The sequence below is a fragment of the Octodon degus genome, unplaced genomic scaffold, assembly GCF_000260255.1.
Source record: "Octodon degus isolate 3935 unplaced genomic scaffold, OctDeg1.0 scaffold00067, whole genome shotgun sequence".
In the NCBI taxonomy this organism is placed as follows: domain Eukaryota; kingdom Metazoa; phylum Chordata; class Mammalia; order Rodentia; family Octodontidae; genus Octodon; species Octodon degus.
In genome coordinates, this window is record NW_004524643.1 from 7,697,668 (window position 1) to 7,723,561 (window position 25,894).

Consider the following 25,894-nt stretch of genomic DNA (forward strand, 5'->3'; position numbering starts at 1 on the left):
AGCATTTTATATACAGCATTACTTAGTATTTTCTTGCTTCGTCTTTAGGAAAACGCCTTTTTCAATGCCCAGTTCCACCAAAAAAAAAAAAAAAAAACAGGTAAAAAAAAAAAAAGACAAAAAAAAAAAAAGAAAAAGGAAAAAAATCTCTTTCTCTTTACCTTTGTCAGCATTTGTTATTCTTTTGTCTTTTTGGTTGTAGGCATTTTAAATGGGGTAAGGTAATATCTCATTGAGGTTTTTACCTGCCTCTGATCATAAATGATGATGAGCATTTTTTCATACACATGTTGGTCATTTGTATTTTTTTGGCGGAATGTCTCTTGAGATCACTTTTAAAACTCAGATTAATATTTTTTTGCTGTAGTTTAAGTTCTTTGTGTATTCAGAATATTAATCCTCTGTGATATGAATATCTGGCAAGTGTTTTTTCTCATTCTGCAGATCGTTTTTAGTATAGTTACCTATGTTGTGTAAGCTTTTGAATTTGATAGGATTCCGTTTGCCTATACATGATTTTATTGCTTGTGTTTTTGCGATTTTGAAAATACTCATTGCTTATACCAGTGTTTTGATGTGTTTCCCCTTTTATCTTTTAGTGGTTTCATTATTTCAGGTGTTATTTAAGTCTTTGCTCCATTTTGAGTTGATTTTTGTACATTGTGAAAGATAATGGGTCTAGTTTTATTCTTTTGCATATAGATATTTGACTTTCCCAGAACCATTTATTAAAGAAACTGACTTTTCTCCAGGATATATTTTTGGCTTTAGATGTTCAGATTTATGTCTGAGTTAGTTCATAATTTTGTCCCATTGATATATGTCTTAGTTTTATTTTTTAAAATTAATTTTATTCAGAAAGAAATAGCAATGAGACAATTCAAAACAGGTTAGTAGGACATTTACAATAATACATTGCATATTGTTGTCTTTGTACTATGTCATAGTTTTAATACCAGTTGTTTGTTATAGTTTCACAGTCAGGTGTTTTGGTGCTTCCAGTTTTTTGTTGTTTTGTTTTTGAGATATCTTTAGCAATTTGGATTCCAAACAAATTTCAGGACTGTTATTTTCTGTGAAGAATATTATTGGTATTTTGATGGAGATTTCATTGGATTTGTAGATTGCTTTGGGCAGTGTGAACATTTAATAGTAGTAATTCTTCCAATCTGTGAACATGTGACATATTTCCATTTTGGTATTTTCATCAATGTTTTATAATTTTTATTATAGACATCATTTCTTGGTTAAATTTATTCATAGATACATTTTTGGAACAATTTCTTTTCTCTGTGATCTGTTATTAGAGACCTTTGTGCTTCTGTGGAGGCATTATGTTATTTGCTTTGCTGTGCTTTTTGTATCCCCATGTTTCTGTTTGCCTGTGCAGCAGGTCCATTTCTTCTGCCAATATCACATAGTAAAATATTTTTTCATATATGTATATCCTGGGGTATTGATTGGATAGACAGTGTTCACTTTGGTTCCAGGATGGATGCTGTAGTGTCTCTATAGCTTATTCAGCTGTAATTACTATTGGTCATGGTTGTGTTTGTCTTGGTGGTCTAAGCTGCAGAGGTTTGTGGTATTCACCAGCTGTGATGCCGCCGTCTTAGTCTGAGTGGCTTTGCCAGTGGCTCTGGGTAGATCTCACATGTCTGCAAATAAGTGCTGTTCGTCGTTTTCCACAAGTTACATAGTAGTAGGTAGCGTGCATGATAGGGAGGTTGGGGTTCTTATCAATACCTGGGTTTTTTTGGAGCTGGGCTTCATCAGTGGATCTATGCTTATCAATCCAAAGGCAGTTCGGTCATTTCAAGGGATCTTGGATATAGTTGCACATGGAGGGCTGCTTGGCTGCCTCCTAAGGCCAAGGGTGAGTGGCGCTGCCCATCCACTGGCCTTGGCATGTGAAACCTTCAGGTTAGGCTACTGTAGAAGGATGGGAAGTGCAACAAGTTGCTTCCTGGAGTTAGCAGAAAACATTCTGTTTAGGCTAATGAATTGAGGATTGAGGTCTAGGCATTTGTTTAATCATATCCTTGTGGAAGGAGTATAGATCATAATAGTGCATGTTGACAGATTTGTAGTTTAGAATGCACAACAGTGAATTCATGCCAATTTCATAGGTAACTTCTAGTGACCATATAACTCTGTCTTAGCTTTCATTATTCAACATAAGAAAATATCAGCTTTCCAAGTGTCATGATGATGGAAGGAATGATGAATAAGACAGTTGATAATCTTGGGCCAGCCAGATAGCTCAGCAGACTAAAGCACCTGCTTAGACGCAGAGACCAGGTTTTGATCCCTGGCACCACATGCCATGCCAGCCCCACCCTTGGGGCATGCTGAGAAGGGGACTGAGACTGGGCATGGTGGCATGCGCCTGTAATCCCAGTGCTTGGGAGGCTGAAAACAGGAGGATCTCTACAAGTCTGATCTGCGTGGTGAGACCCTGTAGACCCTGTATTAAATACACTAAAAAAAGATAGTTGATAATTTCAGTCTCCAATGAAATTTTGATGGTCTAAGGTAAGGACAGAAATAAAATATTGCGCTTGAATCTAACATTCATTGTACAAGCATAGCCTGGAGTTAATAAATTGTCATAATACCAAGTATAAAAGACTCTTAGGAATTTTAGGTTATTAATTCTTTTTTTGTCTTTTTGAGGAAGAATTTTGTTACACAGTTCAGACTGGCCTCAAAGTTACAGTGATTCTCTGGCCAGACTCAGTCTTCCGAGTCTGGTGTTTACAGCTGTAGTCTGTGTTTCTACCTGGCTAGATTATTAATCTTAGTGCTAGGTTTTAGGAAGGCATCAACTAATTTTTTTTTTTTTGTCGGAACCGGGGATTGAACTCAGGGCATCAACTTCTTAAACTCTATTAATTAGTAGTTACAGAATCTACATTGTATCCTACTACAGCCTGAAATAATTATATCAGGGCCACACTTAGGGATATATAAAATACTGAATAAATTTAATGAGTCTGCTAGAATATATGATATGCTTTGTGTATAACTATACTGTAACACTTCGTCAGTACTGATCGATGAATTTTCTAAGTAGGTGTAGTATTTTCTGGAATTTTGGGGAAAATAGATTTCTTTTCATTTGCAAGAAAGAGATTGTTTTCTGTAATGATGTGGACCAGAAATTGATGATAATTAATGATGGCTTTTCAATGATTAATGGTAGGTGTAAAATAGGACTCAGCTAATTAGAGCCCACTGCCAAGATCTTGCCAACAGTCTGTTCTTGTTTGACCCTCATACAAAGATTTTTTTATATGTTTAAAATAGTTGTAAGAGAAAAATAAAACACAATAAAGACTTTAAGTGAAAAAATAAAAAAAGACTTGAAGTGGCTTGTAAAACCTAAAACACTTTGTCCCTTTGTAGAAAGTTTTGCCAACTCCTGATAAAACACCAGAAAAATGACAAAGTAGATAACAGTTAAGATTCTTGCAACCAAAAGACTTAACACTAAATCTGAGAAACCACACAGATAGTACAGTATATAGAAATTATATGACTATATTACAAATTAAGTCAGTTTATATTCATACCCTAATTGAAAGTTATGAAATAGCAATTAAAATGAATTATTTAAGCAGAAAGGAAGGGAATTAGTAAGTGAAAACTTGAAATTTATTATTAATGATGAGTGGCAATTGTCTTAATTTTATCTCATTGAACATAATGATTATTTATATTGGATAAAAAGGCACCCTTAAAGCCTCTGAGAAGAAGGGAGGACAGACCTAGTGTAGGACTAAGATACTGTCATTAATACTTCAGAAAGGAGATAATCAGGCATGCAATCATTAATTATCTGAATATTAAATTCGTACATGTTGCTTTTTATAAATCCATTCCTTTATACATAATCTAGTGTCAAGGACCACAGCTTTTTAGGTACTTTTTACAGAAGTGTCTTATGGGTAAGGAAATAGCTCTACCCTTTCACCTTATTTCACCTTATTTTAAGGTGAAACATAATGAGCTTTTAGAAGGGAGGGTTGATGGTATTTAATTTTTCTTGTATTTTTAGTGATTAGATGTGATTTTTGATTTTACTTTTGGGATAGTATTTGAAGGTTAAAATAGTTTTTGTGTCTTTATCTAATTTTTATTCTTATTTCTTGATTATAATTTTTATAAAGTAATGAAGTATTCTGCCTAAAGATTATTTTTATTCTTATCTCCCTAATGCCCTTACAAAATAAAGCTATTTTGGATATCTATAATTGAAAAACTGCAGTTTGTCCATTCATTCATTCATTCATTCATTCAGTCAGTCATTCATTTCTGATTTTAACCAAGTGGATTTTTTTTTTTCCAGATGATCCTTTGGGATTGGGACTTAAAGCAGTGGTATAAGCCTCACTACCAGGTAAATATAGTATCATTATTAACTAATATCTGTTGTGAAAAATTGACCTTAAAGTTACATTTACAAGTTTTCTTTCTTTCTTTTTTGTATTACCAGGGATCAAACTCAGCACCTCCCACTTGCCAGGCAGGCGCTTATGCTACTGAGCTATCTCCCTGGCCCTCTACATTTACAAGATTTGTGTGTCATAAAATTTTCTGTAACTAAGTTAGCTAGAATATTCTTTGAGGTAGATTTTTTTTAAAGTACAGTTTAAGTGTAGAGGAAAAATAAAATAAGAAACCAGCTTATGCAAGTAGTCTTTTAGAAATGTTAATATAATGTGGGCTCAGATAAACTAATTTTTTTTGTTTTGTTTTGTTTTTTGTACTGGTGATTGAACTCAGGACCTTGTGCTTGCCAGGCAGATGCCTATGCTGCTGAGCCTCTAAACTAGTATTTTTATGTTAAAGATGAAAATATTTTTCTTTTCTGTTGTGGAACACAGATCTACAGAAGATGAACAAATTTAAGGCCATATTTGAGACAGTAGGGCAGTTGGCAGAATATTTTTATTAGGGAAGTGAAAACACTGTCATTTTCAGTTATAACATGCATAGTGGTATTACATAGCTAAATGAATTTTCACTCACGAAACATCTATATAACTAGTATCTCTGTGAAGAACTGGAACATTCAATGCCCCACAGGTTTCACTAGTCCCATTTCAGGCATTACCAATACCTCCAAAGAGAATTCCTCTCCTGATTTCTAGAGATAAGTTTTGCTTATTTTTGAAGTTTATAAGTGAAATAATATATACTTTAAGAGTAATTTTTAACCTTTTAAGATATGTTAATATCAGATGAATTGAAAATAGAAATATAAAGAGAAAAATATAAACATTAACCTATTAACTATGTTCTAACTTTGCTAATTTTGATGTCCATATGTATAGAATTATTACAAATCTATATTCTATTCTAAAAAACCATTATATTTCATCTGCTATTGTGAAACTTGATTTTTTATGATGATGAATACTAATAAATATTAAGTTGTTGCAGAAATATTATGCATGAGTATTAGATGTATTTTAATAGTTGTCCCAACAGAAGTTTTTGAAAGATGAACATCCCTTTGAATGGCTGATTTTTAATTTTGAACAATGAGTGCAGCAGCCATAGTGGTCCATAGGAATATTCTCCAGACTTGGATGAACAAAAGAACGTAACCATTGTAGTAAGATTAAATCAAGGAGCTGGCTACCCCTGAACTAAAGGGGTTTGGGGATGGTTCCTTGACCTGTGACATGTAGGCTTTATCATCATTCATATGCACAAACCCCCTCAGTTTCCAATAAAACAAGCATCCAGAGAAAAATTTAAAGATAAGTAGACAGTAATGGCCAAGACCTTGCATTTGTCATACAAACTGGTGTTTGATGTTAAGCATCTCAGTCCTTTATTTTTATTTTTGGCTGTTTTTTTCTCTTCCTTTTTAATGACCTATGAAGTCTAACATTCATCTATAAAAATGTAAAAGTCATGAATGTACAACTTGATGTGTTTTCTTAAACTGAATACACACATGTAAGCATCATTTGGACGAGGAATCGAATTCCCAGAAAGCCCTCACATACTCTCTTTGACATTAACTTTCCTCGAGCATTGTATCAATCTTGGATTTCTAAAATTATGACTTAGTTTTATATAAATGGAAACAAATGTTTGTGTTTTTATTTCTTTTCAAAATTTACTTGTGAAGGGGCCAAAGAGAGCTCGGCAGTCTGGGTAACTGCCTGGCAAGTGCAAGGATTTGGGTTTGATCCCTGGTACCATATGCTGTGCTTGCCCCAGAACCCTAGGTGCATCATGCCACCCCGAAACTGGGTGTGGTGGTGCCTACCTGTAATCCCAGTCCTGGGAAGGCTGAGACAGGAGGAGCACTAGGAGTCCAGAACCTGCATAGTAAAATCCTATATATGTATATATATATATATATATATATATATATATATAAATTTTAATGTGAGACTGTTACTATATATAGTAGCAATCTATTCATACTAATTCCTTTAAAAATTTTTTTTTTCCTGGTGGAACAGGGGATTGAACTCAGGCCTTTGTGCTTGCCAGGCAAGCGTTTATTCTACTGAGCTATCTCCCCAGCCCCAAAAGTTGAGAAAGATTTTTTTTTTTTTTGGCTGGCCTAAGATGCCTTAAGAGCAGGTCTGGTAAGGCATGAGGATCTGGGGATCCAACCACAGTATCCTGAGCCTGACTGCATTTGCAAAAGCAGGCATTTAAACAACTGACCTAACCAGCAGGCCCCCTAAAAATTTGTAAAAAATTTATTTATTCGTTTGTTTGTTTATTTATTTATTATTTAGGTAGTTGGCATGGCATGGCTGAGGTTCTGGGGCCAGCATAGCTTGGGGTACGGGGTTCGAACTTGGATCCTTGCACTTGCCAAGCAGGTGCTTAAACTGCTGAGCTATCTCCTCAACCCCATTCATACCAATTCTATTTAGTATTCCATTGAATAAATATACCATAGTTCATCCACTATACAAGTAGTCACTTCTATTTTCACATCTTTGGTTATTGCAAGTATTGGTGTTATAATGATATCTTTTGTTGTATTATCTTGGAATGGATTATTAGCCTATGCCTACAAATGTTCACTTTTAATAGATAGTGCCAGATAATTCCTCAAAGAATTTGTATTAATTTTTATTCAACCATCAACAATATGAAAGTTCCAGTTGTTCTATATCCTCATGACACTTGGTGTCATCTTTAGCCAGTAGGAAAATGAAAATAAAAACTACATTGTATAACTTCCTCAAAATCTAAAAATGTAGATACATTTGATCCAGCTGTCCTTCTCTTTGGTATATTAAAGATGTCATACTGTAGTGATATTTACATGCCATGTTTATTGTGGCCCAGTTCGAAGAGATAAGCTATGGAAACAGCCTCGTGCCTGACAATAAGTAGATACAAAAATGTGGAATGGAATATCATTTACCTATGGTGAAATCCTGACATTTGCAAGAAAATTGATGGTACAAGGGACCCTTATGTTAATTGAAATAATCCAGACTCAGAAAGTCAGATAACTGCATATTTTCTCTAATATGTGGAATCTACTTTTAAAAAAGTATTTAGAGGGAGAAAAAGGAGAGATGATAGGTAAGTAGATGAAAGACTATAGAAATGAGGAAATAGATTGAGGGGACAAGTAGGCAAGCCCCTTAAGTCACTCTGAATCTGTTTCTTCACCTATATTGAGAATAATACCAGTTCTCTCAAAAGGCTAATGAAAATGCTGAATAAAAATGTGTGGAATATATTAATTTCAATAATAGAACATACTAATTCCTTTGAAATGTATAAGACAAATCATTATTTCTATAAATGAAGGATCAGAAAGTACATATTTTAGGACTGGTGAGATGGCTCAGTGGTCTAAAGCACCTACTTAGAACAAGCTTAGCAAAGCACAGGGACCGCAGTTCAATCCCCCAGCACCACATGCCAGCCAGCCCCGCCCCCTGGTGGGCTGAGCTGGCCACACACACACACACACACACACACACACAAATAAATAAATAAAATTTTTTAAAAAAGAAAGTACATATTTTAGCATTTTCTTTTTTTATTTCAGAAAAGAGTTGTGCTCTGATTTCCTCTATATCTTTCTGCTGTTGCTTATTTGCTATCGATGCTATTAATTCATGCATTTGAGCCGAGCTAGTGTCCTCTGTACTTGTTCTGGGTGGGTACTGGGTTTCCTCCATATGTTTCTGCATTTGATTATTTACTGCAGATGTTATTAATTCAGGGATTTCTTTTTTTATTTCCAATCTGAGTTCCTCTGTACCTTTCTGCAGCTGTTGCTTTATTTCAGAAGCCGTTGATTCATTACTTTCAGCTGTGTGATTCCCAATTTGTTCTGGGTTAGTGTCCTCTGCACTTTTTACAGGTGGTGTTGGGTTCTAAGGTTGCGTTTTGTTCCTTCTCGTCATTTTGTGTAGCACTGTCTTCTGACCTTTGTTGTAGATCTTCATTTTAGTTATAACCTTAGTACGTACTGAAGTTCAGGTGCAGATCTACAAAGTATGGATTTATCCAGCTGTGCCTCGCTTGGGTCTGACTGCTGTGCTCAGCTCCTTCCTGCTGCTGCCCTTGAGGGTGAACGTGTTGTGCCCCTGTGGCAAGATGTTCTGCTCCTGGACCAGCTGAGTGGTTCTATCCTCTACCCTCTCTGTAGGGATTGCAGCTGTAGGGTTATACCCCAGGCCTGTATGCCAGGTGTGAGCTGAGCCTGGACTAGGACTGGGTCTGGGGGTTCCCAGAATGCAGCAGAAATTCCTACTCGGCGGGTGGGGTGGGGGAGGTACTGCGAAGTGGTTGGGGGCGTCCCAAGTGGGTGGAAGAGGGTCTGACCCACGCTGCGCCTGGGCTGGGACCCAGATTTGGTCCTGCCGTTGCAGGGTAGCGGGAAGCTCTCCCACACACTCACTGGACCTGGGCTAGGACTGGGTCTCCATATTTTAGCATTTTCATGCAAAGTGTGGCCACTGCCACCACTGCAGCTTCTCTTCCTTTCTCTTTTGTCCCTCCAACTCCCCTTTGCCTTTTCTTCAATCACCATTTAAAATGTAAAAATCATTCTTAGCTGTCTCTACCAAATCAGAATTTTGATAAATATAAACCAAAGAAAAATAGGGATTTAAGTTCAACTTTTAAAGTTATAGTACATAGTTTAAATATTTAATTTGATCTGGTGTGAGCTATGTCATGTTTTGCTCACTGTTCTGCTATCTCCCCTGGAATAAAAACTGAAGTCCTTGTCATGGATGTAGAAGAACGGACACAGTCTGATTCCCTTCTCATTCCTCTCTGGCTTTATCATTTGCTTTCTCCTTCACTTACTCCGTTGCAGCTGTGCTGGCCTCAATGTTATTCCTCAAACAAGTCAAATAATCTTCTGCTTTCAGATCTTTGTACTTGCTAAGTTTGTTTGCCTAGAATGCTCATTTCTCAGATCTGTCAGGCCTGGATATAAACGTACCATCTACGTGAGGCATTCCCCCATTGTCCTGTCCAAAATTTGATTTTCTTTCATTACTTTCTCTTCCTTCTCCTTGCTTTTTTTTTTTTTTTTTAAATCCTGTTTTAAGCCTCCATTAACAAATACTCAGTTTGGAACCGAGTGTTCTCAAGCATTTGGTGACTTTTCAACCTTATTTTTCTGTGATGTCTTCTACATAATTTTTATTTCAACAATTTCATATCTCCTGCACATTTGTATTTTATTACTTTGATATTTATTTGTTTTTTCACTCTTGTGGAGTGAGTTTCCCTGATCATTTTTCTTTAGTTCTATTGTGAAAAAATGATTTTTCCTACTGTTTGTAAATATAGTCCTGCCACATTTTGGGGACCTAATTCAAATACCACCCCTCCCAAAAGTTTTCTGTAATCATTTATATCCAGCCTGTGTGTCTCTTTTTAATGGTAGTATCATTTTTCTGTTTTTTTTTTATCATGCATTTCCATAACACGGATAGTAATACTACTATTTATTGCATGTTAAATACATGTAATACACACTGCCTTATGTAATTGACAGGTGTTATCAGATTTCATTCTCATATCAACCCTTGAAGAATTAGATTCTAATCTCCATTTTACATTGAAGAAACTAACATCTTCAAGTGCTAATAGAAGTTGTTCAGATCATAGTTAGGTTTAATGTTTAGATTTCAAACTCAGGAGCCTTTCCCATAACCTTTGTCACTAAAATAAAGTATCCTATAAAATAAATGAAAGAAATGATTTATGTATTTAAAAGAAATTTTGAGGGGGCTGGGGAGATGGCTCAGTAGAATAAGTGCTTCCATGGCAAGCACAAGGGCCTGAGTTCAATCCCTGGTTCCACAAAAAAAAAAAAAAAAAAAAGAAAGAAAGAAAGAAAGAAAGAAATTTTGACATGATGAAAAGGAAATCATTGATAAATTAATATAATATCCAATTATGGACATTAAATATGCTAATTATAAAGGCAGTGAGTCAGTTATGAATACTATTAGCTATGAACTAAGAGAAATATAGTATCTAAAGTACATTATATTTAAGTATTTGTGTGTAATATATTAGATATTATCTATAGCATTATAGTATATAGCAAAATTTTAAAATTGGAATTTTCAATTAGATACGTGTCATTTATGCCTGTCCAAATTAATGGAAATTTATATTAGTAAGATTAAATCACTTTTGTATTATAACATGTACTTTTATTTAAAGAACAACTTACTGCTAATTTTTGTGTAATAAATAATAATTTTACTTTTCTAGAATTCTGGAGGTGGAAATGGAATTGATCTTTCAGTGCTAAATGAAGCACGCAATATGGTGTCGGATCTCCTGGTGGACCCAAGCCTTCCCCCACAAGTCATTTCTTCCCTGCAGAGTATCAGCAGCTTGATGGGTGCTTTCTCTGGTTCCTATAGGCCAAAGATGAATCCTCTAGCCCCATTTCCTGGATTTTACCCCTGCTCTGATATACAAGATCCAGCGGAGAGAGCAGATCGAAAGCTTCACAAGGTTAAAATACAACAATCATTCAGCCTTATTGATTACATTTTATGGTATTTTCAGATTAAAACTGTATAACATACAGTTTCCTTTTTAAGGATCAAGTCTTTCATATTTAACTGCTTGGGACTTTCTAGGCAATTAAACTCAAATAATTCTGGATGGGTATTCAGTTTTTATTTTGAATAACACTGCTGTGACTAGCAGTTATTATTTGAATGCTTTTATTATTATTATTAAGAAATGCAGAACAAGCAAATCCTAGACTTGCACAAAATGTCATTAATCTATTCTTTAAAATCTAGAAATTATTCTGGTTAAACAAATTATCATGATACTACTCATATTGTAAAATATAAATTATTTAAAAATGATCCACATGTTTTGAACTCTGCTCCTCGGACCCCTTTTTAATCCAGGGAGATTGCTGTAGATCAGTAGGGACTAATTTTTCCATCATTAGATGTGGAATTGACTTCTCCTTATTACTGTACAGTTTTATTTAGGTTTTCATTGTTTAGGCTTTTGAATTATCCTTGATAGAATCATCAGTAGATAAAACCATAAAGTATTAAAACTAGAAATATTTAGGGATTATTCTAATTCAACTAATTTATTATACAAGGACACTATAATGAAGAGATTATGAAATTCACTTGATTTTGTTAATTATAATAATGCATATAGAATTTAGAAAAAGGTTAATAGAGATTTTGGAGAATTTTGACCAAATCTCAGTATGAGTTTGGAAATGTTGAAAAATTAACAAAGCCCTGTTAGGGCCAAAGGATTTAAAAATTACTGATGACATTTGTATTTTAGGTCATTATGTGATGTTTTTCCTTTGAAATGGTTTACATACTGCTGCCAGCATTAGGCTGAACTAACTTTACAAAGTGGCACTTAGGAAATATTTTTTGGTGCCCTACTGGTAAAAAGTTAATCACATGCATACAAAATTCATGGAATAGCAATAAATCGATAACGTAATATATTTTGAGTTAGCTTTCAACTATGTTGTTATTTCTTCACATTTTCCATTGATGTTTGTTACTTATGACAGTAGTTAAAAATAATAATTCTTAAAACTCTTATTCATAAAAACCATATTGATAGCACTGCTACTGTTGTTATTCCATTTACTCTGTAGAAAAGGATCCTGGTAGGTTTTAGGTGTAATAGTGGTCAAGCAGGGTGTCTTAACACCTCAGTTCCTGAGCGTTGTAGTTAATCAGGCTGGCTTTGGTGCTAGAATCCACTGAGTGAGAAAGCCAGATGGGAATCAGGAAGTAACTCTTATTTTTATTTTTGCTTCTTAAACTCATTAAAATTCCATATATAAATGTCTCTGCTTTTGGAAAAGCATATAAAAAGCCTTATACTTTGAAAGAGACCTATAGCATTTATGAAAAATACTAGTCAGCAAAAGGGAGTAAGAATAGACAATTTCATATAAGTACCTTATATGTCTGTTAAGAACAAAAAGAGAATTTAAATCTTAACCATAGTCAGCAACAACTTTTTCACTGTATGTGCAGCTAGCCGTGAAACTCACATAATTAATATCCTTGAAACAACTAAAACATAATACACTTTTCTCTGAAATTGTTGCAGTTTTTGCTGCTAGGGGAAATTCATAAGAAGCAGAAACTGTGTTGTATAAATTTTAGCAAAGCATCTATTCACGTTGGTCAACATAGAATACTCCTTTTATTTGAATTTTGGATTTATAGTATTTTAAAAATTAGGATAAATATTAATGCTTAAAATGTTCAATATTTAATTTAATCATTAATTCAGAGGGTAAATCAGAATCTTGTAGTTTCTCCAGATTAAGTACTAGGTCCATTAGATAACATTATACTAAAAGTGTTTAAAAATTAAGATACAGGGCTAGTCATCCTTGAGCCTATGCTTGTCCTTTAAAGCTGATTTTCAGGGTCGCTTTTTGAAGTCCACTTTTTAAATTTCCAATTGTTTCTTTCTTTTGAAACTAGGAGTAAGATGTGCAAAAACCAAACAAACAATAAAACCTAGTTTAAATTGTAAGGAGTTCAGAAGTTATTATTTGCTAGGATGAAAGTAAGTAGAACAATGGTATAGAAAGTAAAATTGGGAGTGAATGAACACATTTTCAAAATGACACTTTTAGTTTCTCTTATACATGTGAAAATACACTTCATAATGGTATTTGTATGTGCCGTCATTGTTATTACATGTGCACTGTATTACAAGATGACAGTTTTAACCACTATTCAATTATTCAACAGGGTCTAAGTAGTATGAATAGTTTACCAACTATAAGAAGGAGCTCAGGAACTTTAGGATTGTCACCTATTGAACAGTCTTCAAGGTGGGACCGCAGTAATGGCAAAAGGCCTCATCAAGAATTCAGCACTTCAAGGTAAAAATCTCTGGAGCCTTTTAAGGAAACTTAAAGCATCCCCCTTTTTTCTGTGAATAAAGTCTGAAATAGTTTTTAGAGCAGAAAGGAATGGTTGAAGTATTTTACATATATAATAGCATCAATGGTAATGATAGGTATAATCATGAACCTGACCTTTGAAAAGAAATTAACATACTCTCCCTCAAACTTTAGGTACAATAGGTAGAAAGCATGCTGCCATCTTAGGAACATGAATCAGATAGTTTAAAGAAATTAAGATCAACTTAGGATAGGATGCTGGGACTTTTTTAAAATTGATAGAGGTGACCATTACTGTGATAGTCAGCAGTCTAATATATAGAATATGCTAAAGTCAAGCAACAGAGAGTTACTTGCTTGTGAAAAGAAGATCATGTTCCCAGGACTCATCACTGTTGTTAGGGCTGAAGTGGCAAGACTCTTTCACCCTGTTCTACTAATATATTCTATAATCTGTTAAGAAATTACTTGGAACAAAATAGTGATAATCATGCAAATTAAAACCATAAGAAACTTCAACTCATTGAGACTGGAAAAATGTAGGAGCTAAAATTTTCTGCATGTAAATATCATTTTCTTTGATAACAAAGGATTTAATTCTTCATCTTCTGAAAGCCAGGAAAGATAATGATCTCTTTCATGGGTTCATGCTTCTCTTTAATCAGTTATCTATGTCAATACAATTAGAGTGCGAATGTAAATTCTGCTAGATAATTAGTCCACCTTTGTTATTACTGGTGCGGTGCTATACTTTTTTTAGTTTGAGCTACATAGTTTGACAGTTGAAATAGTAGATGGCAGGATTGGAACATAGCTATTTATTTTTTAACATTTATGTTGTTAACTTCTATGTGAAATGTAATCAGATAGCTATATTTTCTCTGTTTCCTTTTTAGTCAAGGATACTATCTAAATGGGCCTTTTAGTTCAAATCTACAGACAGCCCCAAAGCAAAGGTCATCTTCTATGTCAGTGACTCACCACGGAGGTGTGAGGAGAGCTGGTAAGAAAACGTTATGTAAAATTTGATTTATTTACTTTTTTTTTTATTTATTTACTTTTAAGATACAGGGTCTCCCTATTTTGTGCAGGCTGGATCATCCTGCCTCAGCATATGCATGTGCCACTGAATCCAGCTTACAAAACATTCCTTATGATTTAAATATGGTACAAAATATATGGCAATATAAATTCATTTCACATTTATGTCTAATTTTGAATAGCATTTAGTTAAAATGAGTAGACATTTTAGATTGGCTACTAAGTCATCCACTAAATACATTGTGAATATCTACTGTGTGACACCTAGGCACAAAGAATTCACAGGTAAAATATAAGATTATTTTATTAACTTAGATAGTTACAGATTGAGAACAAGGGAGAAATCTCAAAGAAAAAGCTTCTTTTGTAATACGGTATTTGTAGAGAAAAAAATTCTGAGAGTAGACCAATATCCTGCCTGTATTCTGGGAAGTCATTCTGATAGAATTAAGAATTATGGAACACTTAATTTTTTGGTTTTTATTTATGTATTTTTTATTAATTTTATTGAGAAACAAATAGCAATGGGACAGTTTCAAAACAGGTTAGTAGGACAGTTAAATAATTAATACATTGCATATTGTTGTCTCCATAGTAGTTATTCATAGTATAAGATGCAGACATGATATCCTGTCCAAACACGATTAGTACAAATCTTTCTTCTCATTGAATTAAGAGAAGGTAGCCATATATCTATCCTAACTATTTTGTATATACAGATACAAAATGGTCCTTCATTTATAACCCCTTTTTTGTTTAGTTTTGTCAGAGATGGGTATTCCATTGTCATTTAAATATTGTAGGTGTGTGAATTCAGCAAAATAATCCAATATAGTCCAGGAGTCCATAATTGTTGGGTTATCCGTAGGACTGGTAATGTCAGAAGTTGTGGACTTGAGCCTTTCACAGCTCAGCATATTAACATGGCTTTACTTTTTATACCTCGTTTTCATACTTTTCTGCTGGATGGTTAAGACCAAGATAAAGGAAGACCTATATAACAAAAAGTGTAACTTCTGTATCTGACAAGGTCAGTCAAATCCTCTCAGGATTTACCCTGAAACCCTGTACTGCAGTTTGTAGCTCCTTTGTCAGGGAGTGGAAGGACATTTTACAGATACAACATTTACTAGAGAATATGGACATTTTCATATTAGGTATAACAGAATATAAAATCACAAAATTCTCTCATATACAATAAAATATAAAATGCAAAGAGGCAAAAAATTGATAATCAAGAAAATCAAGGCCTAGAATAGATCTCTCTCTCTCTCTCTCTCTCTCTCTATCTATCTATATATATATATATATATATATATTTATGTGGGTTTAGCAGACCTTATAAAATGGCAATAATGCTTTAAAAAATAGAAGGAAAAAATGGGCAAAATGGATGGATAATTTAAATAGAAGTAGAAAACATACAAATGATGGACAAATTATAAAAATACATTTGATTAAATTAAAAAGTTGTTGCATGGTTTAAGTATAGATTGGACAAACAGAAAACCAAAACAGTTAACCTGAAGAGACAGAAAGCAAATAGCCAAAGTGAAGCACAGAGAAAAAATAATGCATAATTAACAGAACAAAGAGCTGGAATCTGTAGGCCCAGCACATGGAGGGGGCAAAGCTTTCCTGGCACCATTTAAGCACTTTGCCGGACTCTGGGCAGCCTGTGAGACTCTGGTATGCTCTGACCTTCCTTAGTGCCCAGTACACAGGCGTGGAGCTTCTGCTGGTGCCGCTCCAAACTTAAGAACTTAGAACTCTAAGTGGCCTGCAGGACACAGGAGAGCTGCGATCTGTGGGTCCAGCTCCAGAAGGCGCGGAGTTTGTAGATATATATATATATATATATATATTTTTTTTTTTTCTTTTTTAATTTAATTTAATTTTTTAAATGTATTTAGTACACAGTCTACAAGGTCTCACTACGCAGGTCGGACTTGTAATGATCCTTTTTGTTTTTCAACCTTCCAGGTACTGGGATTACAGGCACAAGCCACCACACCCAGTCTCAATCAAGAATAAAAATCTCCAGCATAGAGTTTTTTAATGATAAGTGTCAGTGTTATATATTGTCATTCATACATGACATATTTCAGGATGTATCTTTGCAAAAATGAAATAAAAACTTTTTTAATGTCCTTAACATGCATATACACACATAAAATTGTGATGAAGTATGGTAATTATTAATTTAATTAACAATCATTAACAGTTAATTTGATTGTGATAATTCTTTCACAGTGTACAGTATATGTAAATCAAATCATGTTGTACACCTTGAATATATACAATTTTTGTTAGCGGTACCTCAGTAAAGGGGGGAAACAGTCTTCACCAAATCAGATAGGAAATTAAGAAACAAAAAATGTGAAACAAAGGTTCAGAAAACAGGTATGAGGAATTGAGATTGAAGCAGAAACTGTAGGGGCAAAGGAGAACACTGGTAAGCCTGAATAAATGGGTATATGTATGGAAACATTAAGGAGTAAAACCAACAAAAAAATTGCCTAGTAGCATTTTATAATATATGCAGAAGCCATACACAGAGCAGTACCATAAAGGGTAGGGAGGTGGGTAAAGTGACTTAGACTTGTTATAAAGTACTAGTGGCGGTAATGAAAAATAACAAAAAGTTCTAATTTAGAAGAAACTGATGCTTCCAAGAAACGTAGTGTATTATACTAGATTGCAGTTTAAAAAAACATTAAAAAGAGGATACAGCTACAAAGCTAATATAGGAGGCACACTGGCGTGGTAAAAATATTTAGTAGCCCAAAAGAATACAAGTAAAGAAAAATAAAAGCTGCAGGGATGACTAAAAAGTAACAGAATAGATTAAAGATGACCTATTAAAGAAGACATCTCATGTTCATCAGTCAGAAAACTTGTTAAGACAGCATCATTCCCATCCAACACAATCCTTACCAAGATTTGGACTGGATTCTTTGTAGAAATAATGTCATCCTAAAATTCAAATGGAAATGTAAGGGTCCCAGAATATCCAAAACAATTTTTTAATAAAAAAGAGAAAGAAATAGGAAGGCTCACATTTCCAGTTTTTAGAAAATGTATTTTATCACATTGTGACGCTCAAGAGAATATGTTACTGGCATAAATATATTCCAATTCAGTGCAGTAGAATTGATATCCAGAAATAGGCCTTTGTATTCATAGTCAAGTAGTTATCAATAAGGATGTCAAGATAATTCAATGGGGGAATGAATAGTGTTTTCAACAAAGGGTGCTGGGAAAGTGAATATGAAGGTGCAAAAGAATTCATTTGAAATCTTACCGTATTAAAAAGCTAACTCAAAAATGCATTATAAATTCAAAGATAGCAATTAAAACCATAAAGGTAAATGTTGGTCAGGGTATGGAGAAAAGGAACCTTTGTTCTTTGTTGGGAATGTAGGTTAGAGGAACCGTTATGGAAAACAGTGTTTATTCCTCAGAAAGCTTAGAGTTATATGCTGAGTCCCTCTTCAAGGGAAATGAAATCAGCACCCTGTAGAGATACACGTGTCCTCATAGTCACTGGAGCATTATTCCTGACAGCCAACCACATCTGGATGGCTGAGCACAGTGAAATGGATCCTGGGGAAACAAGTTTTGTAACAGGCTTTTCTGGAACAGAGGTACTAGGGAAATGTTTATACTTCTGCATGTTTGCTGGTGATTTGTGGGGTTTATTAATTTCTGAAATTCCCTCAAAGAATCTTCTTGTACCTTTACACAATACTTGATGATTTCTTCTTCTTGTCCTCCACCACCACTACAGCCTCCTCCTCCTCCTCCTCCTCCTCTTTCCTTTTTCTGTATTTTACGGAAGGGTCTACAGGGTGTTCAGGGTCTCACTACTAGATCGGACTCATAGTGATCCACCTGTTTACAGCCTCTCAAGAGCTGGGATTATAGGCGTGTGCCACCACGTCCAGTCTCAGTTGCCATCTCAGTGTGCCTCCAGGGTGGGGCCGGCATGGCAGGCCCAGAGATTGAATCCCTAGCCCCTGCACCTGCTTGCAGGTGCTTTAATCCCGAGCTATTTGGCAAGCCCGATTTCTTTTTAAAAATTTTTTAAAAAATATTTTAAAGAGAATGAAAACATAGTAAAAATATTGGAAATGATACAGAATTTCACTAAACAAAATGATAGGAATTTAACAGTTACTGTTATATTCTATATTGTTATCTTCAAATTAATTGTTCAGATTACCAGATATAAGTATGTAAAATTGCTCAAAAAATTAAAACGAAGAAAAACATTAAGCATTAACTGTTCCTTTCAGTAGACCGGTAGAAATCAGCAATACAGTTATCCAACCTATTCTATGTATATACATACATATTTTTTTCATTCCTTCTTGCTTTTCTTTTCTCCTTTCCATATGAGATTATTTCTACAAAGAAGTATAATGGCTTATCTCTGGATATCAGTTCTGTTTCACTGAATCAGAATATATTTATGCCAGTTTGCATCCCCGTTGTTCCTGCTCTTTGAACAGTTTCTTTCCATTTCACAGTATCTATTGTACCTTTTGGATTTTATTTACTCTTTTAGGTTTTTACACTCAAAGAAAATGATCTGACTTATTTCACTTATCAGTATGATCTCTAGCTGCATCTTGATTTCTTTTTAGTGGCACTAATCTCTTCAGCAACCACACACAATTTGACCCCAACTTTATACATAATCCTGTCTGGGTCAAAATTCATTTTTCACCTTTTTCTGTCCTGGCCTTTGCTTCCAGTCCTCACTCCAAGTGCATTTGCAAGTGCCCAGCACTGCTCACATCATTGCCTGAGCCCTGAGTTGTTTTAAAATTTCCTCTGCAAGATGAATTAATCTACTTTCTTTACCTTGATCTTTTTCAGAGTTTGAGTAAATGGGCAAATTGTGGACAAGTATAGCTGAATTGAAAGCTATGGATTTCTACCTAGAGATAAGTTTAATGAAAAGTGTATAGTGCTGTTATATTTAATGTCATTAGAGTTAGGAAAAACTTCTATAAACAGACTTAAAAATATTCACCATATGAAATTAGATGAAGAAATTTAACCACGTAAAATTAGTAGCTTTATCACAAACATCTTATGAAAAGAGCTGCAATATCCGAGAAAGCTAGAATTCAACTATATAAATAAATCTAGAAGAATTATAGTCAAATATATTATTTTTCTGTGGCTACACATCAGATTACCAAAACTATCACAGTTTTTGTGGATCAGGAGTCCTCACACAGCTTACAGTTCTCTGCTTAGGGTATTATAAAGGCTACATAATAATATGTAGTATAATTGTGTGAATCAGCTTCTAGACTCTTTCAATTGGAGTCCAAATTCATCCCCTTTGGTTGTGAGCTCTTGATGGCCTTGCCTTCTTGATGACTATTTTCTGGAGGCCACCTTAGCTCCTAGTGTGTTAATTATTAAAACTGTCCTACCGATTTGATTTGAAGCTGTCTCATTGCTATTTGTTTATCAATAAAATTATGGGAAAAAATAATTAACACATTGCATGCATTCTTCCTAGTGGTTATTTGCTGTACAAGATGCGGACGTAATATCTTATTTACAAACACTATTAGAACAAATCCCTCTATTCATTAAAAGAATGTAACTATATATCTATCCTAACCATTTTGAATACACAGATACAAAATGGACATTCATCTGTATCCCCTTTTTTGTTCAGTTCCGTTATTTGATGCCATTATTCTTTATAAGAGGCAAGCTATAATATTTTCCTACACTCAATTTCAGAGGCAGGAATCAGAGAGACAATTTTTAAGTGTGTGAGACAGCAGTCCTGTATTGGGCCTGGTGTATAGTTCAGTGGTACAGAACCTGACTGGCAAGTGCAAGATCTTCAGTTCAATTCCCAGTACCAAAAATTAAACAAACCAACAAAAAGCTGACAATCCAATATTTTTTAAATAAAATTTTTTTATTTTTATTTTTATTTATTTTTTAAATTTCATCGAGAATTAAATATGAGGGGCCGGGGAGATGGCTCAGTGGAATAAGCACTTCTCTGGCAAGCACAAAGGCATGAGTTCAGTCCCTGGTTCTGCCAAAAAAAAAAAAAAAAAAAAAGAGACAGAATTAAATATGAATGATACAGTTTCAAAATTGATTAATAGGACCGTTTCAATAATCAGTACCTTGTACACTGTTATCTTCTTAGTGGTTATCCATAGTACAAGAAGCAGACAGGATATCCTGTCCAAACACTATTACTACACCTCTTTCTTCTCATTGAATTAAGCGAAAGTAGCTGTATATTTATCCTATTTTGTATATATAAATACAAAATGATCTTTCCTTTGTATCCCCTTTTTTTTGTTTAGTCCTGTCAGAGGTGAATATTCTATTGGCGTCTAAATACTATAGGTGTTTGAATTCAGCTAAATAATCCAACTCTGTCTAGCAGTCTATAATATTAGTGGGCTATCCTTAGAAGTTATTGACTTGAGCCTTTTACCGCTTATCACATCAATATGGCTTCACTTTATATACCTCATTTTTATACTTTTCTGCTGGATGTTTAAAACCAAGATAAAGCAAGACCTATATAGCAAGAAATCTAACTTTTGTATCTGATAAGTTCAGTCAAGTACTCTCGGGATTTATCCTGTAGCCCTGTACCGCACTTTGTAGATCCTTTGTCAGTGACAATCTAATATTTCCAATATTAAAAGGAGTGAAACAGTCTCTTGAGAGAAGAGATTGTATAATGATATATTCACATCAAAATGAAAGGTCCTTAACTTTCAGCAGTAATCAGAAAACTATAAACAAAAGCACATTGTCCTTCTGTTCATCATCAAATTGGCAACAGATAAAGAATATAAATTACATAGAAAGAAAGAGATACTGAAAGAGAACTTACTCATTTTAAGGGACTGGCCCACAACATTTTGAATCTTAGAAAGTGTGTCATTTTCAGGGAAGGCCCAAAGACTGGTAAATTCTAACAGGAACTGATATTAAATTCTTGAATCTGAAGGTAGTCTGGAGTCTAAATTTCTTTTTCCTCAGAAGCCCCAGTCTTTTCTTGTAGGCTATTCAATTAATTGGCTGGAGTCTTACCCACATGATGGCGGTTAATTTATTTAACTCAAAATCTACTGATTTAAATGTTATAGACATCTAAAAACTCTTCACAGCAACATGTAGAGTAGTGTAGATAAGTAACCAGACACACAACTTGGTTGATTCCATCACCTATAGTTGTTACCACTAAAATACTGTAGGTTTTAATTACTGTTACTTGATTTCCTCTCAGAATTGAACTTTACGTGGCTCTTTATACTTAAAGTTTTAAAGTTGCTTACTTCTCTTCAGGTGAACACACAGTGCCTTTGTTCAAAGAACTCACTAAAGCTTTATGGAAAAATCAGCTGGATTAGAGAGACATACTATTTGGTCCTGCAGTATTCTGCCCACCCCTTTGCTTTAGCATTTTAGCACTTCTTTGTGTTCTCTGTTATAGCCTAGGTTCATTGACTTGCAGGAATGCTACTTTTTTGCATTGTGAAACCTGCACATTTTTAACATATTTTCAGATTTTGAGTGAATGAGTCAGCAAGCATGACATATTTAAATACATGTTTTAAAGGGAGCTGCTAGTGCATTAGTATATAATTTTTTAGTTTGACTTATGAATGTTAGCTTTTTAATAAAATTGAATGTTACTGAATTGAACAAATCAATGAAATTTAGTACCTTGCTTATATGGATAATCATCCTAACTTCTTTTATAAAATGTGGGAAATACTGACCAACACGAATTATGGAAATCCATTTTGTAGAGTATGTACATTTTAGTCATGTTCTCAATATTTATGTACTTTATGCTATTATTCTTTTTATTTAATAGTTATTTTTGATGACAAGTATATTCTTTTTACCCAGTAGTCATTTTTGATCAGCATCAATGCAACAACTATTTTGTCAATTGCTGAGATGTCTTGAGACTCCATGTAGAAATCAGTTTTATCATTTAATTGCACTTTTTTTGAACAAGGAAAATGTAGCGAGTGCATACATATAAATACATATTTATTTGTCTCCTCTTTAATTTTGTAAGGTGCTTTACCCCGGAGTCCTGTGAATTCTCCCAGCCATGAACTGGTGTCTGCTGGCTCTCTAACTAATCGGTCACCCATTGAATTTCCTGACACTGCTGATTTTCTTACAAAGCCAAGTGTTATTTTGCACAGATCTCAGAGCAATGTGCCCACTACACCAGATTTTTATCAGCACCTTAGAAATTCTGATAGCAATCTATGTAATAGGTAAGTTTCCTAACTTTATTACTTGTGTTTCAAAATATAGGTTATTTTAATAAACTGTTACTTATTATCTAATCCTATTTTATAACTGGATTATGAGTTAAAATCATATCTTCTTTCAATCTAGTGGCTTATTTTTCAAATGTCAGTATTGTTTATTTTCTAATTAAATGATCTCTATCCAAGATAAAATATTATTCTACTTATCATTCTGTCAGTAACAGAGAATCATTTCAATAGACATTGCTTTAGTCTGTGTTCACAATACATAGTTCACATGGTGTTAGCAGTTATTTCTGGTTTGGCAGTAATGTGAGTTTACCTCAGATATGAATGTTGACTTTTGAAAATATGTTATATCCTTCAAGGATACACAGATGATTTCTAGGCTGAAGTCTTTTAAATTTATAGAGATTAGAATATTAAAATGCATAGCAGTTGGGATTTTGATTAAAAATGAAGCAGATTTTCTAACCATTATCATATATATGTGTTTATTCTGTTTTATTTTATGAGCTGTGGAAATCAAATACTGAAATATATTTCAACATGTGAATCAGTCCCCCACAGTGGAAAATCAGGTGAGAAGGCACAAGTAATGTATATTTTAGACTAATAGCAGTTTCTTACTATGTTTTTTCAAGTAGATAAATAAAGAATTTATTGTCTATTTACCAATCTTTAAGGGTTGTTTTCAGCGCTGAGGATTGAACCTACGGCTTTGTACATGCTAAGCAAACATTCTTGCCAATGAGCTATTGTCCTGGCCTCCATTTATCAGTCTTTAAAATGAATATTATTGTCTAATAGAAGAGTTATTAAAAAGAAATTATAAAAAAAGATGAAGGTATTTAGAAGAGTGAAAATGTATTGTACAAATGAATGTAGTTTTCTTTGGTTGTGGCTAGTATTGATAAATAGTAAAAGTAGAATGTTGAAATTTGTATTGTATGATCTGGGGTCAGAAGAATGCATAATATTTTATAAAATAGAGAGCAGCTGTTTTAAACTTTGGTTAATTATATCAGTCTGAAACATCCTCAGACTGGGTATGGTGGTGCACACTGGTAATCCCAGCACTGGGGAAGCTGAAAAGAGCAGGATCACTATGAGTCCAAGCTGCATAGTGAGACACTGTGCCAGATACATAAAAAAAGAAACATATCCTCAAACAAAAAATACTGTAGATGAAATTAGAGTTGTTTTATAACTGAAATCAGTGGCCTACTTATCAGTGATACTTAGGTAGTTAACTCAGGCAAACTTTTTCATAAGTGCAGCTAGAAAAGCTGAGCAAATTATTTTTAAAAATTTAAGATACTAATTAGGCTATTAAATCCATTAATCCATTGAAGTACTAATAAGGTTCCAAGAATTGCATGATCTGAAGGAGAAAATGTCAAGAAAGCAGACTTGGAGTTTGGGGCTAACAAAAGGGTGCCTGCCAGTTAGGAGGGGCCAGTCATTGAGAATTGGCAGTTTGGAGGAAGTAGCTTTAGGAGATAATGCAGACAGATACTGTCTTGCAGGCATAACTTGGCACACTCTGAAGTGCTCTACTCTAGAAGTGTCTTCTAGTACTTTGTGGTAAACCAGACAGAGGTCTTTTCAAGGTTGATAGGCTCATATAAATCCTTTCACATACTACAAAGTTCATCCCTTTACAGGGGTCAGGTAAGTAATTTTTGTTTTGTTTTTTGTTTTTACCTCTCAAAAGGTTGTTTATAAAAAAGGATAATGATGAGCCAGGACTTCACAAACTTTTAAAAATACAGAAGGGAGAACTTCCCAACTCATTCTATGAGACCAGTATTACCTTCACATCATAACTAGACAAATTCTTCACAAGAAAAATGTATACCAATATCTCTTATGTGTATAGATACAGAAATTCCTGTAAAATACTAGCAAACTAAATTCAGCTACATAAAATGGTCACATCATAACCAAATCCTATCATAGGAATGCAAAGATGTCTGGTCACTCAGATATCAATGTAATCCACCACAGGAAAAGAATAAAGGTGGGGACCCACATAATAATTTCAGTAGATGAAGAGAAAGCATTGGGCAAAAAGTATTGTTTTGTGATTAGAAAACAAACTAAGAATAACTAGGAAGATCCTTTACCTGATCTTTCACCATTCAGGATGTTGGCTATGAATATAACTTCAAAAAAGTTATATTCATAGCCAGCGTCCTGAATGGAGAAAGACTGGTGGTTCTCCCCTCTAAGACCAATAATGCGATGTGATTTGAAGGCAGAGTATTTTTTTTTTCAGTGTTGTATTGGAGAGCTTAGCCAGGAAAATTAGAAAAAAATAAAGGCATCTAGAATCTAAAGGAAGAATAAAACTATCAGTATTCACAGTTTATATATGGTCCTTTGTGTAGATATCCTAAGGAAACATGCAGGCCAGCATGCACACACACATACCCGAAGAAATTTGACGAAGTCACAAAACTGGTGATAAGGAGAACCTGGTGATAGGGAGAGATAGGAGGGAGGGGAAGAGAGAAGAAGGGAAATGAAGAGATCAAGATGTAATATGTGTATGCACTGCTACCCCACAATGAATACATTCATTATGTATCACAAGCATATGCTAATGAAAAATGTTTAAAGATTTAAGATCAGTGTACAGTAATATGTTCTTTTTCTTCTACAATTAAGCCGTTGTAAATTGAATGAATTCCACTCACAGTATTATAAAAAAGAATAAAGTAGTTTGGATGAATTTAACAAGTAAAAGATACATGTGTTGAAAGTTATATCTTGCTGATAAAAATTAGAGAAAATCTAAATAAACTGAGATGTATTTCTTAATAATGGACTAGAAGACTCAGTGTTATTAACATGACTTCTAAATTCAGTGAAAATTCAACACAATTCTTACAAAACTCCAGCAGAGTTTTTTGAAGCAATTAAGTTGGTATTGAAATTTATATGGGAATACATAATGCCTACAGTAGCCAATGAAAATTTGAAAAAGTAAATTAGAGGACTTACACTGCTTGATTTTTTTTTTTTTTTTTTGGCGGAACCGGGGATTGAGCTCAGGCCCTTGTGCTTCCAGGCAAGCACTTATTCTACTGAGCTATCTCCCTGGCCCCTTGATTTGAAACGTTTT

General features: G+C 34.2%; 1 protein-coding gene across 1 annotated transcript in view; it reads left to right on the top strand.

Annotated features, from left to right (window-relative positions):
• Pde3b (phosphodiesterase 3B) overlaps window positions 1-25,894 on the top strand; it is a 178,091-nt gene that overhangs the window by 124,405 nt on the left and 27,792 nt on the right. Inside the window, exons 7-12 of the mRNA XM_023719327.1 lie at window positions 4,352-4,402; window positions 10,753-11,001; window positions 13,263-13,396; window positions 14,314-14,420; window positions 22,560-22,767; window positions 23,281-23,359. Of these exons, the coding sequence (XP_023575095.1) occupies window positions 4,352-4,402; window positions 10,753-11,001; window positions 13,263-13,396; window positions 14,314-14,420; window positions 22,560-22,767; window positions 23,281-23,359 (828 nt within the window). The remainder of the gene's footprint in view (window positions 1-4,351; window positions 4,403-10,752; window positions 11,002-13,262; window positions 13,397-14,313; window positions 14,421-22,559; window positions 22,768-23,280; window positions 23,360-25,894) is intronic.